This window comes from Anas acuta, chromosome 2 (assembly GCF_963932015.1).
Source record: "Anas acuta chromosome 2, bAnaAcu1.1, whole genome shotgun sequence".
Lineage (NCBI taxonomy): Eukaryota > Metazoa > Chordata > Aves > Anseriformes > Anatidae > Anas > Anas acuta.
Genome location: NC_088980.1, coordinates 47193297 through 47219086, shown reverse-complemented (window position 1 = coordinate 47219086; position 25790 = coordinate 47193297). Strand labels below are relative to the sequence as shown.

The window sequence follows — 25790 nt, the reverse complement described above, 5'->3', positions numbered from 1 at the left end:
GCTGTTCTGCAACGCACTGAAGTCAGCTGCTTAAGTCTTTTGAAATTCTCACCAGCTCTTATATGTAAATGGTAGCTCTTCTATATAAATGCATATAAATGTAAAACAGATAGAAGCAGGACTGTCTAGCCTGTCATTAATTATCTTCAGCACACTATCTACACCAGCAATGTACCTATCCTATTCAAACATTTTAGGACACAAGGAAGATCAGGCACATTATCATTATTTGTATTGGATACATGAGATGGATTGCCTCAGCATCAGCAAACCCCTTTATCATTTTTATGGCAGCAGAAATTCCTTCAGAGGAAAGAAATTCACACGTACCTCACTGTAAATCCACGTTTTGCCAGTTAAGAACATCACGTCCAGAACGTACCTGTAACTTCTTCCTCTGAAGGATAACTCATGGATTTTGGAGAGAAAAAAAAAGTAATTTATTTTCACTGCTTTAATCTCTCTACTGTAGTGTTACCACTTACGCATAAGCATTCACTCTTCTATTGTCCTATTTACAATCCACTGAAGTGTATATTCTACAAATACAATACATTTTCAGAAATGTTGGGAAATGCACAATTTTGTGAGGTTTAAAAAAGTGACACTCATCTGTACAGGATCCTCATATTTATCATCTAAAAAGTAAAATTTACAAGGCAATATACACACAGCTATATAAAGGGCAGGTGTTACATCGACAAAGCAGCAAACTTGCTAACACAATACAGAAAATGAAAGTGTTTGGGGGAATGAGACAACACATTTAGTACCGCTGAATTTACTGTTGTAAATTTAGTAATACCCATATTTCTAGAAATATGTAACTGCAAATCTGGAGAATATTTTGAAAAATATTAAGCATTATATACACGAGGTAAATGTACCTTGATCGTTTAAGAGGTATTTTGAGTTTAAAGCAACTGATATAGTGATATATATATATTTTTAATGTAAAATGATTAACACCTTGCAATCATTTCAATGGAACGATACAAACAAGGAACCAACTAAACAGTGAATTTCATGGCAGTCACACTCAGAACCATTACTGAAAACTATAATATAGCCTCTTAATCATTTGACACCTTCATGTCCCGATACAGTCAAACCCAATGTCTTTACCCTATATACAGAAGTCTTTCTTAGGATTACAAGTGAAACCATAGGAGGGTGACATGTTTGGAAAGTCAGCTTGAGAAACAACCCAGATATCCAGCTTTTAAAGTTGGAAGGTCCCTGAAGAATTCCAGCATTCCAAAAACAACTTTTCAGGCTTTTCAGCATCAGACCATTTCCAATGCTCCTTATTCTCCATGTCCTTATGCGTCCACTTAGCCATTGAGGCTTCAATGCTACTAATATATTGACTGAAATTGACTGAAGTGATTAAACTTAAGTGAATGTTTAATGTACAATAAACATTTGTATCAATATTCATCAAAATGTTTTGGCATATACTTGAAATTATACAAAATTAGTATTTTGAATGCTAAAATATTTTGGTCCCCCTGGATTTCCAAGAGCAGATCTAGTGATATTACAATCTTAATTTAAAAAATACTTATGTGTACCTGTGTCCATATATATAAGATATGATCTTACACAGGTAACATTTAAAGTTACATAATATATACAGACACAGCCTTTGTAAAAGGTGTTCAGTTTATATAACGTAAAAAAAACAACAAAACAAAACAAAAACACAGCTTGAAGTTGTGGTATCAGAACTGAGCACACACAACTCTTATTCAGAGTTTTCCTGTTCTGCATTCCAATGTGAATAACATGGTTGGTTGTTCAAAATGATGTTCATAAGGTCACATACTGCATCAAGTGTCCTTCCTGTGCTTTGTTTTTGCAAGCTTCTATTACAAAGTTAAAAATTAGAACACAGGAATTGCTAAGCAATTCAGGAGAATGAAGAATAGTAGGTGGTTAGATGAGTACAACTGACTGAATAATCTGCATGCCATTATGCTCTTTAGGTGCCACATATTCTAAGTGCTATAGAACTGCTCCTTACATTTTTGGAAAGTAAACGTTATGGTGACAAGATTTTGCATGTGGTAATTACCACCTCTCTCCTCCCCAAATTAAGTTACCTGATGAATTAGACTGGAAACTCTCACACAATACCATTAAGATTATTACACAGATCAGAAGCATGGTGGTAGCTTGATGCTTCCGAAGTATGAACTATACCATTTGTATCTAAATGTATTTAGTAAAGAACCAGGTAAAGAAAGGTATTGCAAACTCAAATTTTAAGAAAATTAGTGTTTAAATAGGAAGCCTTTGAAATTAGTACAGAGCTAATAGTAAGTCCTCCTTCAATGCTGACCTGCTTTCTTTAAATATTTGTTTAGATATATAAAACTTGTTAGGGAAGCATACCAAGTAGGTAGAATGGGGAGTTTAGTTATTATAAAGTCATAATTGGAAAACTCTGTGGTGTACAGCTGACTATTTGCATAGAAGCAGAGTTTATTTAAAATCCTCAGGTGAAGTCACTTTTGATTCAACTTTGCTTGATATAGGCCAGAAAGCATGACTGGGAGGTTAATGCCAAAAGACCTAAGTGTAGCAGTTGTACATACATTTAAACAATTGTTTTCTGCTAAGAACTTCCCTTTTATTTTTCTCCTGTTCTCCCAGATGAGTAAACTCATCCATAATGGTGGCTGAAGAAAGTATTTCACTGTTTGCAGTTCAACCTCTGTCGATTTGTAATTCCCACATCAATTCAGCTAGCTCCTCTCCATGCAAGAATTTGGAAATGCAAGAGTTAGTGAAATGCTAACGCTAAGCCTTGGCAAAATCTTTTGCTACCTACATAGCCTCTTTTTACTGCTGTAACTACTACGTGTAACAGACAAAGGAATACAATCTCAACTATGCTCCTTTTCGCAACCACCTTGCCGAATAAAAAGGGAGCAGAATTAAGGTTTCCCTGTATGTGCTGCATACTGAGAAGGGTATTGATGTACTCTAGAGAGTAAGAACTTAACTGTTAGGTTGCATATTAATTACCAGGCACATTTACATACAGAAATCCTACCAGACATTAATGATACCAAAGGTCAGCCAGATTCTTCCTAATATTGCAATTAAAATGATATCCTGGAGACAATAGTTTTAAAGGTTTCCACATGGATTCCCCCATTCCCCTTCAGAAGTTATAAATTTGGGCAGAGAAAACAATTCAATTTTTAAAAATTGAATTTTGTAAAAATCTTGTGATATCCTTACAATTTCAGGCAAAACTTGACTAAAGCCATGCATACTATTCTGTCTTCTTATGACGACACAAGCCATCATAAGCATTATTTCTGTAACTATGAAGATGACAGATGGAGCCCCCTGGTATTTGTATCCAGAGACCTTCAGCTCATCCCTTTCTGTGTATGTGGCACACACAAAAAATATGTAAATAGGATGTGTAAGCAACTTCTAACTTTCTTGTTCAAAAGCCCAAATAAGTTCTCCCCAGTTAAAGGTGCACTTAATCCTCATTTAATTGAATTAAAAGGTTTTTTTTTTTTTCAGCCTAAAGACTGTAGAACTGCACAGCAAGCAGACTGTTCTTATTTAAAGGAGGAAAATCTCCCTTAAAAACATCTTAGTCCTCTTCCTACTTTTCTTAAGTAGATGGGTACTTCAAGCATTTTCAAAGTACCACTTGATAGAAAAAAAAATCTTACATGTAATTATGACTTATGACCTGATAATTACAAAATATGACAAGTGAATTATTAGCTTAAACAGTGACTAGCTTACATGGTTTTAAACTCCTACAGTGGTTTAAAGAGTCAGGTTTTGGTAAAATTAAAGATATTCCACAAAACATATACTCACTGTAACAGGTGTGAATTAAGTCTTAGGGAAAGGAACAGTTGAGTTTTTAACTTGTATTTTTGAAACCAAAAGTACCATAGGCTTTGTACACTCCTACTGTTTTGCATTAAAAGACTCAAAAGTAGCACTTACTGGTATAATACAATCTATTTTGAAGGCAATGTAGTGTTCTGAAAAAATGGAAAAAGTAACAGCAATCATGTATACAGTTGCATAAATTATGTTCCTCACAACCAAATGAGGTCAATTTGCAAGTCTAAGTAAAAGTCCAAAAGACATACAACCTTAATAGCTAGCAAAGTATACTCCAACGGTACATTCAAAATCTGAATCTAAGAACCATCATGGTGGTTCAGAATAGTCAATGTACCAGCCAGGAATAATGTTGCTTAAAAAGCCATCAATGCACTCTAGAACAATATAGTGAACCAGTTCCATTTTAAAAGTGATCTCATATTTTTAGCACAGTTAACTAGAAGTTAAGACCAGCTATGAACTTTCCAAATAAAAAAAATAGAGGTTAATAAAAATAAAACTAGACTACATGATGTTTTGTAAGTAACCTTGAGAAGAGGTTCATAGTGCACAGACAGGACCCAAAACAACTGTTTAGCATGTCCACAAAAATCCTAGTAAGTGACGTTCCTATGAAGTATTAAAAGGCAGCAATATCCTTCTGTTCCCCCAATGAGGTAGAACAATTAATGTTCTTAACATGCCACTCCGGTGCAGATATGGATTTTTACAGTATTTTCGGTAGCAAATCCAGGATTACATCTTTATCCCCTCCTGTTGACTAAGCTGTGATAATGTTTTCTTAATTCGCAAAGCTGTTAGCCTAGCAGCTCCGTTGGCATACCAGCATTCCCGCATGATTTTCGCCATTACTCGTAATGCCTGCAAAGGAAAGACAAGTAATTACATGCAGTTCTGTTCCTATGTAATCTCTATTCTGCCTTAGTCTCTTACTGTACATATTTTTGAAGTCTATTATATTACTAATACTAAAGCTGCATATTGTACGTGTAGAAGAAAACTCAAATTCTTAAAGTTTTTTTTCTGTAAATAAATCAATATAAGGAGAACACTAGTATGCTCCAGTGCAATTTTGGCTCACACAAAAATATTTTAATGAAGAATTGGTAGCTTTTCTGTGACAATTTTCTAAATCTTTGCATTAGACAAAATATACTCATTTTTAAATTCAGTTGAAAAGCAGTAGCAAAATAATATAAAGCACTTGTTATTAGCACAGAAGTGGCATGTAGCTGAGAATATACTCAATGATTAAGTGTTTTTCAAAGAGTTAATTGAATGTATAGCTATTCAGCATTTGTTATCACATATTCCTTAAATTGAAGCTCTAAAATACTCTGAAAACTTCTGGAGCCTTTTTATCCTTCTGATAGCCATTCTTTGAAATCCTTGAATGCTACTATCAAGTAATAATGCAAATAACAAAAATTAATGATGAAATAAATTAATAAGTACACATTCCAGATTACATACTGTATGACAAGGAACTGCTAAGTAAATTTATAGGGTTGGAACAACAGCATTTGAAGTGATTCTGTAAGTCTGTGGGTGTATATTGGTTCTCTCTCTTGCCCTATCTTTTCTCTTGCCCAGTCTTCTCTAAGGCCTTCATGTATGTATTGACTTTATACATTCCATAACCCGTTTCCATCTCCCATCTGAAGTATATCACATCTCATCAGTCTCTTACTCCTGCTTTAGCCTCCTGCAGATATTTTGCTATGCTCTGAACAAGAAAGTATCAATTCTAGTCCTAACTGGTTTCCTAGAGCAAGCACTGTGACAAAAGTTGGCTGGAAAGGCAAGAGCTCACAGTTGTGCATACTACTGCCTGCACCCTGGTAAGCAGTGACTACCAGTGCAATAAACTCACTCTAGAATCAGGCACAAGCACATCTAGAGAGGCATGATCAGGAGCAGTTGCTATATGCATACCTCAGTTCTATGTCTCTGGTTTATGTTAGACTCAGCTTCCTAATAACTGTGCTTGTATTTCAGTAAGTACATAAGTACAAATTCTGAGACAGATGAACTGTTAAGGCCACTACAGTCTTGGATGAAAATTCTTAAGGGCACTTACTATTTTGGTCAGTCTAAATTCTGCAGGATATGCCTCTACCACAACATGATAGGGAAAAGGTCCCTGAGTTAATTCTAAAGGGACTTGAGCATTCACGTGAGAATGGACAACACTGTTGAAGATACCATTTGTATTCCAACAAGCAGTACTACTACTGGGCTGGCAGAGCCAACCTGAAACCAGCAAGCTTTTAAAAAAGTTAACTAGCCAGCCTAGTTATAAATGAATGGGCACAGACCTATTAAGAAGCTACACATTTTTTCCTGATTCATGTCTTCCTTACTCTGGCTGTGAGTTTACCCTTATAGGCAGCTAACTCCCATATAGCTGCTTGTTCACTCCCCCCACAGTGGGATGAGGAAAGAAAATGAGAAGGGCAAAAATCAAGAAAACTTGTCAGTTGAGATAAACACAGTTCAATACAGGGAAAAAAAAGTGATACAAAAGCAACTGCTCACCACCAGCTGACCAATCCCTAACTAGTCCCTGAGCAATAGCAGCCCCTGAAAAACTGTCCCCCTGCTCAGAGTTTCATTGTTGAGCATGACAAAGTGTCATGGATGTATTCCCTCCTGATCTCTTGTCCACCCCCAACCTATGTGCTGCGGGGACAGGGTGAGAAATGGAGAAGGCTTTGATGCTGTGTAAGCACTATTCAGCAACAGCTGAAGCATCAGTGTGCTATCAACAGTTTTGGTCAAAAAAACACAGCACTATACAGGCTGCTATGAATAAAATTAACTCTGTCCCAGCCAGATACAGTACAACCCACTGTTACACGATTTATTTACAATGACACTTCCTGGATAATATAACTCATACTGGCTTTAATTTATATTAGCTTCAGAAGAAGGGATCCTAGAACATAAACTATATTTGTAATTGTGGGACTTTATTAAATATTTATATATAACCAAAGTTCAACAACATTTGATAAAGCCACAACCGTTAGAAAGAAATTATGTTTACAGAGGCAACCCTTCTCCCTTTAACAACAAGCACAATTTTTAAGCCACTAAAATCAATAAAAGCTCCAGCGACCACTAAAACAGCTTTAGAAAGGTTAGCCAATACCTCGCAGCTCTGCCATCTGTTTGGAATATTGGGCCTTAACTTCTGCTCACAAACAACTTTCCTCATTTCTTCAACAGAAGGATCTGAAGGAACTAGGTCATAGTATGGCAACTGGTAATCTTCATGGATTCCTGTAAAAGGTTGAAAAAAAAGTTATTTTAGTTAACGCTAAATTACATATTTTTTACTTCTAACTTAGGTGCTCCTTATCAGTACCCACCATTTTCTTTTTCTGCTTTTATTTTTAAAAGTTAATTACAATGACTGACAAAATTAAAAAAAGAATCCGTAAACATTTCTCTTTAATTTGTAAGCTTATATATTTGGAAAAGATGAAAGCTATGTCACATGATATGCTTTCAAGAAGTGTCTTTAGTATACGATTAATAACGGTGTTTTATTTAAAATAAGCTATGTACATTATCTGAACACATTACGTCTTATGTGTTTGTCCCTTGCTCTCAAGGGCATTTAACTTAACCCCTTTCTCCTCCTTATGTGAAAGTTTTCAGAGAAAAAAATAATACAGACAGGAATATTTCCTGTTTTCTTTGGTATTTTTCATTATTTTACACAAGGGTGGAATAACCAGTCATCATTTACAAGATTAATGATCATAAAATCTGAGAGGCACTGCACTGTTTTTAGAGAAAATTTTCTCAAACTTATGCAGGTTCTGTAAGTTACTTATAATTCTGTCCAATTTTATAGATTGCAACATACCACCGATTGAACATCGCCGAGCTATTTCCCAAAACACTAATCCCATTGCATAGATGTCTGCTCGTTTGAATGATTCAAAATGTTTCATATTTATGGAATCATCTAAAACTTCAGGTGCCATGTACCTGTTTGCAATAAAAGAATAGAAAACATTTAATTTCATGAATACTTACTACAGAAGTTCAGTATTACTGTTCAACTCATAAACATTTATGTGGAAAAGGAGACAAACTCAGAGAAATAATGCACTTTACAAAGACCAGGATATTCAAAGCTTTTCTGCTCTTGGCCTACACATTTCCAAAAATCAATGAAGTGTTCAGATAAACATCCGTAAGATGTAATGTAGTCTTCAACAGGACTTGGAGAATAGTTATGTCTGATTATTAACAATAAATGCTTCACTATTTAGAACACAGTATGTAAAGAAAAATGAGTGTCAATTTAAGAGCAAGGGAATGGAGCATAGAGGACTTGGAAAATTCTGAGCTTTCAAAAAAGATGGACAAAAAAAAAGAAAGTAGCAATAGAATTCCCACATAAAAAATACATGGGCTGCAGTTCACAGGAAAGATAGATGTTCTTTGTATAGAAGAGAGCAGATCAGCATGAAAATGGATTTTTGGATATAAACACTTCTGAGGTACAGGGGAAAGGACCTGCAGGAGATAATACTAACTTGTAGTTGTAAGGGTATGTGGAATATGAGAACATCTGCCTCATTAAGGTTATCCAACCAGAGACCTTTCAGAACAAAGGACATAAATAAACAGAAGGCAATATGCAAAGAAATAATGGAGAATAAGTAAAAGGTGAAATGATAAACAAAAAGAAACAAATTTGGTAGACATAGGGTAACAAAGACAAAAGCAAGACCAAAAGTCTCCAGTCACTAATTGATGGGCTATTAAGAAAGTCCAGGCATAGCTCTGGAGAAGGCCAGTCTAGACTCTGTAGCTGGGAAACAAGAGGAACATGAGGATTGTGGATATTCAAGGTGTAACGTGGGATTATGCAAAATTTATCAAGGAATGTTTAAGAGAATGGAATCCAGGAGGAACAAAACTGGGTGAAAAAAAGCCTAAGAAAGGGGGCAGGCGCATATAAACAGTTGTTAGTCTGCTTTTCTGTAACTGCTCATTAGTTTATTCTATCTTCTTATTAACGCCCCCTTTTTTTAAAAACTATTATTCTATGTAATATCTCACTCACCATGCCACCTGCATATGTGCTCTAAAGACTACATGCCACCAGTTAGAGATGGGCATGATTCAGGGCCAGCAACTGGAACCAGACCAGGAATGAAGCTGCCACTGGGCCTAGGGAACCATCAACAGTAGTGTCTCAGCAGCAGCAGCAGCTGGAGGAGGAACTAACGATCCTAGGAGTGCATATCCAAAGGTCTTAGGAGCAGATCTAGAGTGTCATCTACTATGGGAGGACCACTGTGAATGAATTATGAGCCAGAAACTCAACTGCATTTAGACAGTGGGTGAAGGCATCTTTGGGACTGTGTTGCCAGCAGCATAGCAAGTGGTAGTTGTCTTACTGCCAGTGCCAGTCACTGGAACAAATGAAGATCTCTGCTTCAGCCACTGGAGTAGGACCACAGGTCACAGGGCCCACAGTCACATGCTCACAGGAACCAGCTACTGGGGGACTGGAGTGAGAGCCACTTAAAACATCCCCCTAACAAGTCAAAGCCCTGAACACATACGGCATCTAGTTAAAAAAGGCAGCACTGTTAAGTGTTCCTTGGAAACAAAGGCTTCCCTACCTTGAGGTAACTGATTCTTCATAATACACTCAGTATGTCCTGTCATCAACCAACACACATTTCTTGAACATGTCAGGCTTTTTTTTTTTTTTTCCTTGAATAGTAAATCCAATTCAGGTTACATGCTCTAACAACTGTGCTGAGTTGACCTTCAACATTCCCTACAACAGAAAATCTATTGTAGCCTTTCGATTGAGAGAGACTGAAAACTAGTCATGATATCCAAACAAATTAAGTACTATGTCAGTGCAGAACTCACTGAGTTAGTGACAGCAGCACTTCCACAGGCTGCTAGAAAGAATGTGAATAGTATTTATCAGTCAGAAGTTGCAATATCGCTTTCTCAATCTTGTATAGCTCTTGCAGCTAAATCCAATATGTAACATCTAGCAGACTCTAGTGTGTTTTTCCACATCATTGCCTTGTCAATCTCAACCTGGTGTATTACTGAAGAAGGTAAGCAAATGACACCAGGGCTCTGGAAAACAGCACCATTAATTGGCAAAAAAGCAACAAGCATAGATTACTGTAGTGGAATACAGTATCAGCCAACAGATCAATCTCTGAGACTATCATAGAAGCTTGTGCACAATTTTATCCAATCAATGTAGTACAACAAAGTCCTAAATACTACTGAAAAGTCTTACTAGAACTGTTTTTAACTCCTTCTAGCTCCAGGCAGCAGACAAGACTGACTGCTTAGAATAAACATCATGATATCTTCAGGAATAAAGAGTCAGCTTATTGTCTCAGCATTACTGTATCCTATGAAAGTGACATACAAAGAAGCAAGGGCTATCAACTAGAGAGCAAATACTTGTTAGAGTAGTCCAGAATTTCAGTAAGGATTGCTGATGAGAGAATTCTCCTAAGCACTGTATAGGCATATGAATTGCCCACATGTGATAACACAAGCTGAGGAGGACAATTGCCTGAAGAAGTACATATGGTTTACCTTAACAGTATTTACTGAAAGAAAGGCAGTCTTAATGTGTCAGTTCTTGACATGGACAAGACTGAAACTATTCTAGGCCACCTGTATCAAAAACTTTTTAATCAAGAAGCACGCAAGACGGTTGTGTGTGTTTTCCTTATCTCTGCAAGGACTTTGCATACATATATTGGAATTTGTTCTTATGCTACTTCATGTACTTGACAATATAGTGATCAGCTTTAGGTCTAGAAGAAAAAAATCTCTCATCCATCTCAAGATCACACAGGGACAAGAAGAGTGATGGAGCCAGAAGCAGAAGGGAAAAAGCATAAGCCAAAAACCCCAATCATGCTGCAAGTCTGTAAGTCGTAATTGCTTATATAAACAGTAAAAGGAGACTGTCTACATTTCTGTAAGTCATCCTAAGCACAACGGTTTTATCAGAAAAAAATAAAAGAGGTCTGACTGTAGTAATGAAGCTGAATTCAAACCCTCAAAGGAGAGGGAAAAAAAAACAAACAAATGAACAAACAAACACAACAGCAGCCAACCATCCAAAAAAAACGCCAACCACCTCCCTCCCCAAAATGTGCCTTCCACTGAATTTATAGGCAAACTGACTTTGTATGACCTTCCACCAATGCAATTAAGATTGGTTTTGGCTTCACTAGCAACTCAAAACGGTGACTGACTAAGATTATTGCTGGAGGCAAAAGACAAGTAGATCACTTAGCTAGCGTTTCATGGGTATTAGACAAAACAGAGAAAAATGCATTTCCTTGTCAACTTTCATATTGTAAACGCACTTTTCACTGACACAGTATTTCAGGTTCTGAAGAGAACTATTCTACACGGACTAATTTTGACCTTCTGAACAAGGTCTGCAGGTCAATATCCTCCAAGAATGGAATGATTGGTCTACAAAGGAGTTTACAAACAATGCTGAACACAGCCTTGGCAAGCTTTGAGAGCTTGCTGGTTTTCCTCTTGTCACACTCAGTCTGACAGCTCTGTATTCATTTCTACAAATTCTATGAAAGCTAACAGGGAGTGGAATAGGACCCCAAAACATGTTGAACATGACATTTCTCTTCACCACACCTGTTCTCAAGCACAGCTAGAATTCCACTCATGCTGGGGTTAGGTAAACTGCAGAAGATCGCCCATGCTAAGGTATAATTTACAACTGAACTGCTTCTCCAGATTAAACACAGCCAGTTTCAACTACCAGAAGAAACAGCTGGGTTACGCTTGTTTAAAAGGGAGGGTGGGATTTTATTTCCTCCTCAGTTTAAAGCTCACATTCCCTGCTTTATGCTATACTGCAAAAAGCACACATTTCACATCCCCTGATGAAGCTAAGTCTCTAAGCAGAAATAAAGATTCGTTCAGCCAGAGAGAAGAATCAGTCCAATCAGTAGCTAGAGCACTCACCTGAAAATGAGTCTTGCTTGCTCCCTAGACCATGTTTTACTGTAGACAATCACTGGAAAAACATGAGCTTAGTCAAGCCTCTCTGAACTTGCATACAGAGCTTTCACGCGCAGAAGAGATACCAACAGTGGTACCCATCAATGGGAACAAAATTGTCATTGAACAGATTAAAGCTGAGCTTCATTATGGAAAAATAAGCAAAGATGCAGAGTTACTTACCTAAGAATACACAAGAGGGAGGAAGAAGGGACCAGCCTTTTATGAGAATGAACAATTTTCAGAGAAGTAAAAGTGACTAATGTCTGAAGTGGGCAGTGGACTTAGTCCTGCTGCTGCCCACTGCAGTAAGAGAGTTGGTACACCTTCACCCTTGTGAAGAAGCATGAGGCAATGATTAGTGGAGACTTGAGAAGGAATAATGCCCAGTATTTTCTCATCTAGTAAAAATTCGTAAGTCTCATCTGTTTGTGTAGTTTTTAAAAAGTGGGTAACAGAAGAAGAATAGCAGAACTTTAGAACAAAGTAATCTCAGCAATATAATTGTCAGTAAAACAATTTTCAATACAAATGCAAAAAGCCTTGTTCACTAAACCCCATTTTTCTCCCCCAAAAGCCACAACTAAAGCTATACCCTAGTTCATTGTAACATCCCATTCACACATACACATGTGCAGTATCACTCACTAAAGAGATGTCAAAAGAAAGAAAAACATTTTTCAATGTGAGGATTGGGGAACAGGCAACATTAACACAGGATTTTCTCCACTGCAGTTAGGGCATATGCAAAAGTTAATCTTGCACAACCCTGGACCACAGGACTTCCACACATTTCTCAGCAACAGAAATTTTAGTACAAGTAGGATCACTGACTAAACACAGAAGCTATAAAGAAGTGCTATGAACCAGCTCTCAGGAGTTCTTCTGAGAATGAGAAAAATTCTTATTTCCAAATTCAGAGGTAGGCCTTTAAAATAAAAGGGAGCATCCTCACTCACCCATTGATAACTATTTATGCAGTTGATGACAGACAACTACCTTTTTAAGCTCTTGTACTTCTCTAAAGAATATATTTCCACAAAAGCCCACATTTGCAACTCTGCACTTTGTTCTATCACATAGGCTTCAAACTAAAACAAAAAACCCAGCTTTTTACTTTCACTGTCAATATCCTGTCTTACGTCACCAGACTGTGCTGCAGGCAATAATTCCATGCAACAAAGCAGAAAGAATAAGATATAGCAAATGAAGTCTCTACAATCACTATTCATGAAGTCTCCTAGTTGTTTTTAACGTACACTTCTGCCCTACTACAATTTGCACATTTTTGACATTTTTCAAATTCCACTAATAAAACCCAATGTTCGGCATGCGCTTTCAGTACAGTCTAACCAAATCACTAGCTGGAAGAAAGGGCCACAGAACTCTACCTGCCATTATTGACATTTTTTGATAATTATATTTGTAGCTAGAAAAATCCTCTAAATGAAAAAAAAAAAAAAAAAGAAAGCAAAGCATTTAATTCTAAAAATCACCTAATACATCATACTAATAATTTTTACCTTTTTGTTCCTACTCTGTGGTTGGGGGCAATATCAATTGTGTCTGTAGCTGAATCATGCCTAACTGCCAATCCTAGGTCTGCAATGCAGCACGTTCCATTCTTTTTTACCAATATGTTTTTTGATTTCAAATCTCTGTGGGCAATCGCTGGTTTGCCTGTGAAGAAAAAAAAATAGTAATGACACATCTGTAAAAAGACAATTGCTGGTATTGCGAATCTGATGCAGACTGAGGTTAAGGAATCCCTTCCCGTTCCACCACTTTGGGCTCATCAAGGTAACTCTTGAAATCATTCATTGTGGAATAGCTGGTTACCCAGAAGAGTGTCTTGCTCCATGTATGTACACGAATACTACTTGCTGGCAAAATACTTTTACTATCTCTGGAAACAAACCCACAACGTTGTCACAAATCAAAGTTAGGGAGATATGACAGGCGCTATAGATGTTTCGTATGAATGATTATTACATCATTGTGACCTGGATATACCACAGAAAGGAAGATAAAAAAACCCAAACCCCCAGAATCCCTCAGCAGATCATCAGTTAAGGAGATACAAAATGTGTCAAGACTACTAGAAACTTCACATACTTTTTAACTGTAGGGGAGTTTATGACTGTTTTGTTTTCAAGCTTTGGAAGAAAAGCAAAAAGTGTTCTGCTTTAATAACAGAAGAGCAACCATTTTAGCATGTAAAAGAATGGGGCTGGGGGTTACGGTTGAGGGAAAGGGCATGGCAATTGAGGAGAAAGGGAAAAGCCTAATAGTATAAATCATATTTTTGGAAGTTTACCATGTATTTGTTTAGTAGTGGGAGAAAACTTATTTTCATATTGTCCTCAGTAGAAACTGATACTGAAACAGTATCAGTCTATATTATATTAAGAACTTATATTAGTTCAGAACTTATCACAGACTGACATTTTTCAATTCACTCAGCTCCTCAAAAGATTAACCTCGCTATCAGTGCTGTGTTCAGATGCCTTTTCATCACAAAAACAAGCAGCTGTGTGCAAAGCAGCTACACCCTAGAAGAGTCTGATGTTCTAATTAAGAAGAGAATTACAGTAGAAAAACATGTATGTGCTATTTAAAAAAAATCTAGTATCATCCACTGGACAAACTGAACAATTGTAAGATTACCTTGTGTGCCCACAATTTCCATGTGAAGATGAGCAAGGCCACTGGCAGTGGATAAAGCTAGTTTTATCATTCCTTCCACAGTTACTGTATACCTGTTCAGGTAATCAAAGAGCGACCCATGTTCATGATAGTCTGACACCAACCACAGCTGAGTCCACGTACCGTTGTCTGCAAAACAACATTGGCATGAATACCGCATACCCCATACATACCAGTTTTATACAATGCTTACAAGTTACAAACTGTTTTGCAACCTCAGCCAATTGGACTTTAAGTCTTTACTTCTGTCTCTTTAACACTTAAATGCCACCGTAAGGGCTGGGCCTACCAATGTGCAATCTGAACAGTTTAGGGAATATTCTTTTATTTAAACTAAAAGACAAACCGCGGAAAGCTAACGCCACTATTGTTCATAGGTGACATTATTGGTGAATAGTTATTCAGGTTATTTAGTCAGACCCTGCCTTCCCCTAACTCTTCTGCTTGGGGAACAATGCTGAATACATAATGCAAAACTAACACCACCAGTATCTGAACTGTGAGCCAGACAGGTTGTAATACATTTACAAATATCTGAAGACATACAAGTGAGATGCAACAGCTAAATTGTTCAAATTATTAAAACAATGGACACAAAATATCTTGAAGTTGAGGCTACTGAAAGATACAACATAAAAATACAAACAAACAAAACAATCAGAAAACCTAATAAAAGCAACTCCAATGGTAGATCCAACAAGTGTTTTTACAGCTACTTTGTAGAAAAGCCTTTAATCTCTTTCTATGGGATAACTATTCTTTAACAATTTCTGTTGGACTTTCTATCCTGGATTATACAGCCATTCTCTAACAACAAGTGAGAAAACAGCATAAGCTAAATATATGAAGAACTAAATCTGAAGAATAGGAAGAAGTGAATTCAGAAATTAGTTCCTATCATGAACATACTGATGAACAAACTGGAAAGTCTAGTTTCCAAATTGGAGGGTCTTATATTTCTTTTGCTTTTCCTTCAATCCCCTCATAAGTACATGTAGCTCAGAAACATCACATAAGCACACAACGATCTACAGATCAAGAAATGCTGTATTTACTCAAGCACCTGTGGCTGGCAGGGAAGACTTTAAAGAATCTCTTCTACTTGGACATTTGTATGGAGGCTAGAGTTACCATTAAAGAAAAAGGTAATAAGTAGTAATAAGAATCAGCAGAACACTTCAGAGTAGGAAAACAGAAGTCTAATCTACATTCAACCAATTCTTACAATAGAAAGAATACTGACTCTGTACATTCACAACTCAGTCTCAACTAGGTTTTGTTTAAACAGATGAAAGAAAGCAAATGCCCTGACTGTAAAACACTGTTGGAAAGCTGCTACTGCAGTGGGAAGACTCTTAAAACATATCCACAGAAGCAATTCTTCAATGCTTCATCAGTTATATCCCCACACTGCTAACTTCTCTATTTATTGTTGTCTAGTTTTAACACACAATGAGAAGTCCTATTCATATGAAACATGAGAAGTCAAATACAGGATCAAACAACAGGTATGTGTATAGTGTTAAAGCCCAGGCACTGTTTCAGGCAGAGATACCAAAACAATTTATTTTAAGCTGTGTACTGACCTATGGCATTTAAATAGATCTTTCAAAGACATTAGACAGTTTCTGAAGCATTATCATGGCTTTGAAACAAGATTATATTGTCTATGCATAAAATTTTTTACTTCTGAACTCTAAGTTTCTAAGAAGAGAACACACTACTAATTATAGATCACTCTATTTCCTTATGTACAACTTTATTATTTACCTTCAAATTTTAATATTTAGTTTTTTTTTTTTTTTTATCTTTTTTCCAAAGAAGAAAAAATAAAGCTTGTATCACTACCCTTTCCGAAAAATGATGATTTTTTGCATTATGTATTGTTTGTGGATACCAAACAAGAATTTAAACAAGCCATGGTCTTACATCCAAGCTTACACAAATATTATTTACAGACAATCTGAAATGCAGCAATAATTACATCACTGTTCAGCTATTAGATGGAACCTACTACAATATCTCCACCTTATTAAATTTGACCAACTATACACGTATTTATTCAGTGGTATAAGCAGAACCCAAGCTATGAACTTAAAGTCTTCTTATACTGTTGATAATGTGGTTAATTACTAGTGACTTGAATATTTTGGTTTTGCAGTAAACAGCATCTGCTGTGAAGTTTTCAACCACTGCATTTGCATCATCAGGTATGAAAAAGTAATTATACACAGTTATAATTATATGCAGTAGAACAGCTTTCCAAGACAAGGTAATCTAATTTAGCAAACACAGTTTAATCAAGAGTCTCATGCAATTTCAAAATGTTCAAAAATATTACAAGAAACTAGGTATCTTCAAAAAAAACCAACCAATTTAAAAGTGCTTAATTATAGTTATTTAATCCATCTATGATAAACAATATTTTCAGACCATCAAAATAACTCTAAAGCAAGAAGTTTATTTCTCTCTTCAGAATTTTCTTATTTTGTTAGACTTGTGAAACATTCAGATTTATTGTTAGAGCACTGGTTACAGGATGTGAAAAAACATTAGTGAATTCCAAGCAATGTTCATTTTAGACAAGCTCCCTCTGGAGAGCAGAATTCATTACAATTACCTTAGCAAATCTATGTAATGAAGTTTCAACTAAAATTGAATTCACTGATTGAATTCACTAAAGCATTTTTCACATCATTACTAAATTATTTTTCAAGTTGTTACTCTTACAACAAAAATTTGGACACATGTATGCTTGTCTTAAAGCTAAACTAGGTTTTGAAGTCCGACAGTATTGTCTGGTAACTTTGAACCCAAGATTTATGCTCCAAGTTGAATATTTAAATGAAGCTTAAAGTTTAAGAACTGCCTAATTGCATATTTCTCTAGTATCACATAGTAAAATGTATCCTACTCTGTACTTTGAAACTAACCTTTCTTGGCATGCAGATAATTTAAGGAAAAAAAATGAGGAAAATGAATAGTGGTAAGATCAGTTACAGTGGAATCCTTAACTGTAAGACTCCTAGAAATAAGATATTCAGGCAGTTGCTGGGATAAGACCATTGGAGCTGGAAGAGAACTTCAGCTTTTTCTTTTTTTAAAATGTGTAAAAGCTTGATTATCATATAGATAATCATCTGATTAAATTAATGTAAAACACTTGAGTTGTGTAGATTAGCAAGACCTTCCTGTCGAATGCCTTCCTCTCAGGCTAGTATCACAGCTCAAACAGAATAAACACAAACATTACTTCTCTCAAGAGGAAGCAATTTCTCTGCAATATATTGCCTAACATTCTTAGGGATCTACTTAACATATAAGGTAGTCTGACTGAACAAAGGGGAAGGAACAGAAAAGTCATATTATTTTAACGCATAATTTTACATAAAAGTATACAGTATAAGATTTCACCTTACTCAAAATGTGACTATAGAGTTATGGTTACAGACAGTTGAACCCAGGGAAGTAATTAGTACTGTGAACAGAGGTTGCTGCCATTGCTTGTAAAATACTGTAGGTACTTAACACACTTTAGCATTGGATATCAAGCAAAAAATACCCAAGCCCCAAACTAAACTACCTGCTTAGGTAGTTCAAAAGAAGACAACACATGGCCCAGAAAGCAATTTCTCTGACCTGGCAGTGTTTGAAAGTTAGCACGTAACTCCTGGCTAGGTAAAGAGCTAACCAGAACATAAATGTTCTAGCCAGACAGAACGAGACTGCAGACAAAAACTTTTATTGCTTTTCAGCCTTCAAGTTGGCTTAACAGCAGCACATATTTCCCAGTAAATCTTCAGACGGGAAAGCAGATAATAGGACCAGGTCCTGCAGCCTTCTGAACAAATGTAGGCAAACAGGGAGAGGAACATTATGGCACATGGAATGCCTAAATAGTGTAAAATGAGGAGTGATGGTTGATGAGTTGACGGTCAAACTGACTCAACTGTCTGAGCTGAATTTCACTGATTTAGCGGATCTGTGCTTGTATAGATTACAGTTTTACAGATACAATTGTCAGCCAAAGAGTTCCCAAAAGTTGTGAAAAATACATTTGGTGTTAAGAAGAGAGACCTTATTAATGCTTTTATTAGCAGAGAAAATTGCAGCATCAAACTGGCCAACTTTTACACCACTACATGCAACGAAAGAGAAACAAGTCTTCAGCACTCATAATGGACACAGGAAAACCTACTCCTGAGAAATTAATCTCTATGCATTACTGAAACTTTTAGCAAGCTATGAACTGGTATTGCACAAGGAATTCCCTGTACTGCTGTATCTTTTTAGTTACCTTTGCAAGGTAACACATCATCACACATCATCAGGTTCCTGGTGAATGACTTCATGTGTTCCAGCTAGGCTGTACCAACTCCCGAATGCATTCAACATTTCTCCTGCCCTATGGGGAAACGGATGCAAATCCTTCACAGCTATTACCACTGCAAAGTAGTATTTCATCTTGCTTCTGGCACCTAGTAAGCACTTAGCAGGAAACACTAGCATCTATAACGAAAGACCATTAATGGGCATTTTTAAGCCTACTGTCTCTCTAAAGCTGTAACGTGATACACTTGTTCCTTCTAAAGTATGATGATAGCATACCTGGGAAAGTGAAAGAACTACCTCCTTAATGGTCCCTATGTGCTACCCCATTTAATGGTACACAGGGGGCTCCAACTATTCTAAAGTACAGTTGACATATTAACCTCCTTTTGATATTCAGGACTTCTGAATCCTTAATCTAGGGGGATAATGGTGTGTACGGATTTCCTTGCTATGAGGATGCAGAAGGCTATCCTGAGAATTCTGCATTGGTAGGTGAAATAAACCAGCAGTAAGCTCCTGTGAAAAAAGCTTTTCCCACCTGATTAGATAGTAACACCATTGGAGAAATAGACAGAATAAAAAGTTACAGCATTTTCAAAACATGTCTTCATCCTTTTCTTGTAAACTGATTACAAACTAGTTCTCAAGAGAACAAGAGAGCCTCAAATAACAACATGAACTTTTAACAAAGGATTTCTTCCCCAATTTAAGTCCAGCATATTAACAACAGAAACAAAAAAAAAAACACTGTTTTTTACATCACATTATAGTGTACTGCAGGGAACCAAGAGATGTTCAAGTTAAATGCAAATCCACTGTACTGCATCTCGAATCTGAGCCAGCAATTACAGAATTATTTTAGGAGCCCACTAGTTTAGGGTAACTTCCTCATACCCCCTGTGCACAGCAGTCAAGTGTAGTTTTGGGACAAACTATGGGTTTGAGGCAAAATGGGAGACTGCTATGCTTAACCACAGACTGATTTTCTTGAAAGTTACAGCTAAGATAGTGTGATATATCCATGGCACTTCTAACTGAAATAGTGCTTGTAACTTCTGCAGAGGGGCGTTTTCATTAGCATCTTTAATACAATGAATGTATTCATTTAAGGTGCAGATTCCAGATATTCCAGTAGGTCCATCACAACAAACTCATGCTTTCACACCTGTTCTTACTGTCACATCTAAAGTTGTATTGGATATTAAGACTAAGTTTCTCATGGTAAGCATACTACATGGCTGGAACAAGTTGCTTAGTATGCTGTGGATATCCAAGCTCTTGGAGACAAACATGTTAAACATGTTAGGAACAATTTAACTGTAGCTAACTGTTCCTTAGAGAAGGGGAGTGTTTCACACAAACTTTTGGGTTCTGTTCCAATTCAACATGTTCATAGAGAAATAGACACTTGAAATTGGTCTATTGATAATTAAAGAGAATTCTACTTGTATACTCCAACAACAGGAGATAGGTACAGGTTTTTAATACTAGGAACAAACTATTAATCGCTTTTTTACAGCTTCTTTTCTAATTGAACTGCTAAATGTAAAACTTCTCATATCTCAGACTGAAAAATGAATTCTCTACCTCCTTCATTATATTAGGATTACCAGATTAGACGTTATTTCTCTTGGTCCCACACGTCTATCTTGTTAGGCTATTAGGAAAGTAAAGGTATTCAGCAAACTTGCAGGCTGATTGGATAATGCAGCTACTTTTTGATATCGAGTTCAGTTAACATTTTAACTTGTTTGTGGAAATTACACCTCATTAAATACATAATCTTTTTGAATTATAGCTATTTAAAAGATTTAAACATGTTTTCCAGAAAAAAAGTACTTTTTTAATTAAACTTGACGAAACACCAGATGTTCAAATATTATTTTCTTCCTGTTCTTAACTGGATGTTTGCAAAACAGATTTTAAAATTACCATCTTTTCTGATGCAGAATACAAAAAGCAAAATTAATTCACAGTATTACTAACCTTTATTGTCTGCAGCTATAAATCCGAGAATGTTTTCATGTCGTAGCATAACTGTTTGATAAATTTCTGCCTCTCGAAACCATGAACGTTCTTCTCTTGAAGAGAAGATCTTCACTGCAACTTCTTCTCCTCTCCATTTCCCTCGCCATACTTCTCCAAAGCGACCCTTACCAATGCTTTCTTGAAGTACTATAGTTCTTGCAATTGTTCTTTGCACAAGTAAAGGTAAACCTGAAAAGAAGATTTAATATTAACCTTAAACAAAGTAAGTACTTCGGATCTATTTTCCATTAAGATGTTTCTCTTAGAATGCAGACTCATAAGAGTTTGACAACTTGTTGGAGACTGGTAATAAGTACATTGATAAGATGCCGTCTGCAGTTTTAAACGCCAACAATACAAATATTGAAATATATTATGCTGCAAACTGCCTCTACAGCTTTTAAAAGTAACATACGAATTTCCTTTCTATTTAAACTTGCGGGGGGGGGAGGGAGGGGGGGGGAGGGGAGGAGGGAGGGGACAACACCACGAATATTAACCAAACATAAGAAACAAACCATGGAACAATCAGATTAAGTTTTTTTTTGTTGTTGTTGTTAAAGATCATAACTCTCTTGACAAAGCAGCTCAAGAGCACCTTTTCTACTAATCCATTTACTTGACTTCTTGCTAGGTGAGACTTGGTCCATTTCTAAGACAAAGTTAAACCATGCTTATCAGCAACACTGTCATTCATGCTGATACCCAAGTACATGAGCAGCCTGTTAGTACTCCCAAGCCTCTGTAACATAGAAAAACATTCTTTTAACACTATCTTCCTGTTTCACAGGCCACACTTGTGCACTTCACTAGCATTATACATGAGAAAACTGCTCACATTCATGCAGGTTTTACAGCTCCAGAATATCTACAAGCATCCAAATCACAGCACCTCATAACATGCTTCCATAAACTTACACAACAAACAAGAAGCACTGGTATCCCCCAAGGGTAGGTTTTTGTTGTAACTAAAAGGCTTGTTGAATTCTGCAGTGATACTGCATTACAGGGTGAATGTATCAGCCAAGTCATCTGCTCACAATGAGGTCTTTTGATATTGTATTATTTCACTTAAACACTTGAAAATCTTTTGCTCTGTAACTGCTGTTCCAACAGCTGATAGAACATCTGCATTTCCTTAAGCTGCAGAAAATGTATCACAACTAAAAGCTTAAATAACTATTTCCTGTCCATCTCTGGACATTCTTTGCAAATAACAGTACTAGAAAGACATCTGATCTGCTCAACAGCATTGAGTCTTTGAGCAATGTAAATTAAAACACTGCTGTGTTCAGAGGAGCTCATTGAGAGTTTCAGATTTAGAGGAATTTTCTGCATGTTCTGCGCTGAAAATATGCGTAATTCTACATGAAGAAATGATGGGGAAAATTGATATACTAAAGATTTAAATATTTTCAGGACTTGCAATGATTATTTGCTAAGAAAAAAACCCACAAAACTTCTGTTGCAATAGCTGACCTCAGGTCAACTGTGTTGTCTGCTCAAACTGTACATGCTTATCTGTGAAGCCTAATTTGCATTCTTTATGGACAAATTTTTGAAATGCAGAAAAACCAACCTAGAATAACCACAGGACCAAACTAATTTCTAAAAATGTGAAATTTGACTCTGTCAACCAGAAGAGGTTTCTTTCTTAGCACTTCAGTGCTACTGCAAAATCCTTACACAAACTTCTATTTGAAGTTGATCTTCTATACTTGAAAGTTGTGATGTACCTACTATTTTTTCTATAGCTGCTTCCAAAAATTGTTTATCTACAGTTTGAGGTGCGCTGCTTTCAACATGGTGAGCCATTTATGGATGACACTTCTTGTATAAAAAAGATGTCCAAGGATATCAGCTAACCTCAAAACAGATACAAAGCTTAATCCACCTTGCTTCTATACTTGTTTTTACAATATTTACATAATTCATTTGTCTCTCTCTTTTTTTTTTTTTTTCCAATTGTGCTTTCTTTTACTACTGCTGCTGTCAGAAACAATATTGGAAGGCTGGAATCCATAATTATCTTAAGTCAGTAAGAATTATTTACCTCACAGACACTGTTTCAACTGAGCACTCTCCACTTTTTGCTACAGATGAAATGCAGCCATGTATCACCAGGAATTTGGGCAACTCTATTACTGTAAACCAGAATGCCTGAAAAGTAACTTGCTACAGATGGCTATAATGTTAGCCTTTGTGACATACACCCTGGACCCTGGACACAAGTGTACTTCAAGATCTTTTTTTTTTTTTTTTTTTTTTTAAGCTCAAGTACGGCTCCTTTTCAACTGTGCATGAAGATCAGAATCAGTTAGCTAATCAGGAGTATGAGAAAAATTCAAGCTCACGTTGAATTCAACAACAGGTCATCTTATATTCAAGCATGGTCATCCAATTTATCCATGAAGCATCCATCATCTTCATACTTTATATCCAAGTATCCTCAAGCTTTCTTAGAGTTTAAGAGAAGAGCTTTTTTCCTTTCCACATCTTAACTGTGCTCTGATTAATTAGGACCAATGACTTTACACTGTATAAGAAGTTTTTGCCTGATTTGGATTAGTAAATTCTGCATTCAGGAAATTAAGTTTTAAGGCACTAAAGGCAGTCAACAAAATCAGCTGCTGTAACTTTGGTTCTGAATCACAGAACAGTTTGAGCTGAAAGGAATCTTAAAGATCACCCAGTCCCAACACCTCAGCCATGGGCAGGGACACCTCCCACCAGACCAGGTTACTCAAAGCCCCATCCAACTTGGCCTTGAACACTTCCAGGGATGGGGCATCCACAACTTGTCTAGGCAACCTCTTCTAGTGCTTGACCACATACAATGAAGAAGTTCTTTGCTGTGCATCTAGTCTAAATCCACCCTCTTTTACTTTTTAGAAATTATCTATTGCTATGCTCCCTGATAAAGTCTCTCCCCATCTTTCCTGTAGGCCCACATTACGTACTGGAAGGCTGCTATAAAATCTCGCTAGAACCTTCACACCCCTAGGCTGAACAATCCCAACTCTCTCAGCCTTTGTAGGAGAGCTTTGTTAGAGCAACTCCTCTGGACTTGCTCTATCAGGTTTTTGTTCATATTCTCAAACATTTGGTCTACAGTGCAGAATGTACCTGGATAAGTCTCTCCCCAAAAGACCTTCCCTGAAAGGCAACCCAAAAACCTATGAACTGGGAGAATTTAATTCTCTTCAAACCTCTATGAATTGCAGATAACTTTTAGTCGTTTTACATCTAGTTGAACTGACTCAGATCAACATTGATTTTATGATCCTCTGGTTTTCAAACTCATTTAAATACATACTTGAACTCATCTATCACTGACAGAAATTTCTCTCCCATTTCATATGACCCTTCCTGTTTCCTTGCAGGAAAGTTGCTTTGTCACTTGCAAGTTATAGCATTGCAGTGGGGCATCCCAATCCATCTATACAATCTGTAGTTATTTCCGAGATTTGCATGATGATCTGAAAATCATTCTCAGCTCCAAAAGACTCTGAAATCCTTCTCTTAGAGCCCTCTGCTAAAGTCTCAGCTTCTACTTTGAAAGTTTTATGAATTCCTTTCATCAAGCCTGTAATTGTTTCAGGTCTTGCTTTATTTTCTTTTGCTCCTCGTGGAACAACAAGGAAATACTAACAGAAGTCAAATAATTAACAGCAGTTTAGTATTTATCACCACAGAAAATGAATCCTAATTCCCTTCTGATCTCAGCAGTAAGCTCATTTTTAGAATTCTGTACACTTCATTTGATATGCTGCTCTTCAAACAATACCGTAACACAGAAACAGGTGAATCCCTTTTTTACTTGACAAGCTCAAGTTTTTTGGTCCCTCTGCATGAACATTTATTCTAGGCCAACAGCCCAAACACTTTCTTAGCTGCGACTCTTACGTAAGTGCTTTGTGCTGAGTAACTATGGCTCTTACAACTAAATTTGGATTGTTGTCTATTCTGTACATTTCCTGTTTCTTGCATCCTCTTTCCCCAGCAGCATACCATTCATACAGCTCAGTGCTTAACCATGTCAGAAACCTTTCTCACTAGCAGCTCTGTTCCTATCACTGTCCCTACTCTCAGTTTATTCCATAACTGAGGAGTCCTCTCATTTTTAAATGTGCCATACCAAAATCAGGATGCTGAAATTATCATTCAAGTACTAAGGCACAAAAGAATGAGAATTTATATAGTTAGCATTTTGTCTCAAAATTAGTCAATTGACACAAGTCACAGCAAATATAAACACTACCAATAGCACTGACAGTAAGTACTTGAAACACTTCCTGTTCCACTCCCATGATAATCACATCACCCCCACAACAACAACGAAAAGCAACAAAAACTACCCATTCAACCTCCAAACACCCCACTTCACCCCCCAACCCTAAAATACCCCATCCAACAACAAACACCACCACCACCAAAAGAACAACCAACCAAAACCACCCAACATTTGCAAATAGAGAAGGATGCGAATGGTTCAATAACTTTGAACCACTCTGGAATATGTTTCTTCTGTGATTCCCAGCTTATCAAGAACTTATTTTGAAGGCATACTTCCAGAGAATATCTTCAAACATGAAAATTCCCAGAAGTACCAGAGGGAGGAAGGCCAGAATGCAAATGAAGGGATATTCCCAGTAACAACTGGAAAGGTCAATCAACAACTAATCCTAAATTTACATATTCATAGACCTGACTTCTGATCTAAAGTAGTGGGGGAAAGGAGCCACATAAAGGTTTGTAAAAGCGCTGTGATT

General features: G+C 36.7%; 1 protein-coding gene across 3 annotated transcripts in view; it reads right to left on the bottom strand.

The window, feature by feature from the left end:
* Positions 1-613: 613 nt before the first annotated feature.
* TGFBR1 (transforming growth factor beta receptor 1) overlaps positions 614-25790 on the bottom strand; it is a 32491-nt gene continuing 7314 nt past the window's right edge. For all 3 annotated transcript variants that reach the window (XM_068674660.1, XM_068674658.1, XM_068674661.1), the window contains exons 4-9: positions 20977-21207; positions 14620-14787; positions 13476-13632; positions 7772-7896; positions 7049-7179; positions 614-4755 (exon numbers count right to left, since the gene is read on the bottom strand). In XM_068674660.1, coding sequence (XP_068530761.1) covers positions 4630-4755; positions 7049-7179; positions 7772-7896; positions 13476-13632; positions 14620-14787; positions 20977-21207 — 938 coding nt within the window. In that variant the 3' untranslated portion in view covers positions 614-4629. The remainder of the gene's footprint in view (positions 4756-7048; positions 7180-7771; positions 7897-13475; positions 13633-14619; positions 14788-20976; positions 21208-25790) is intronic.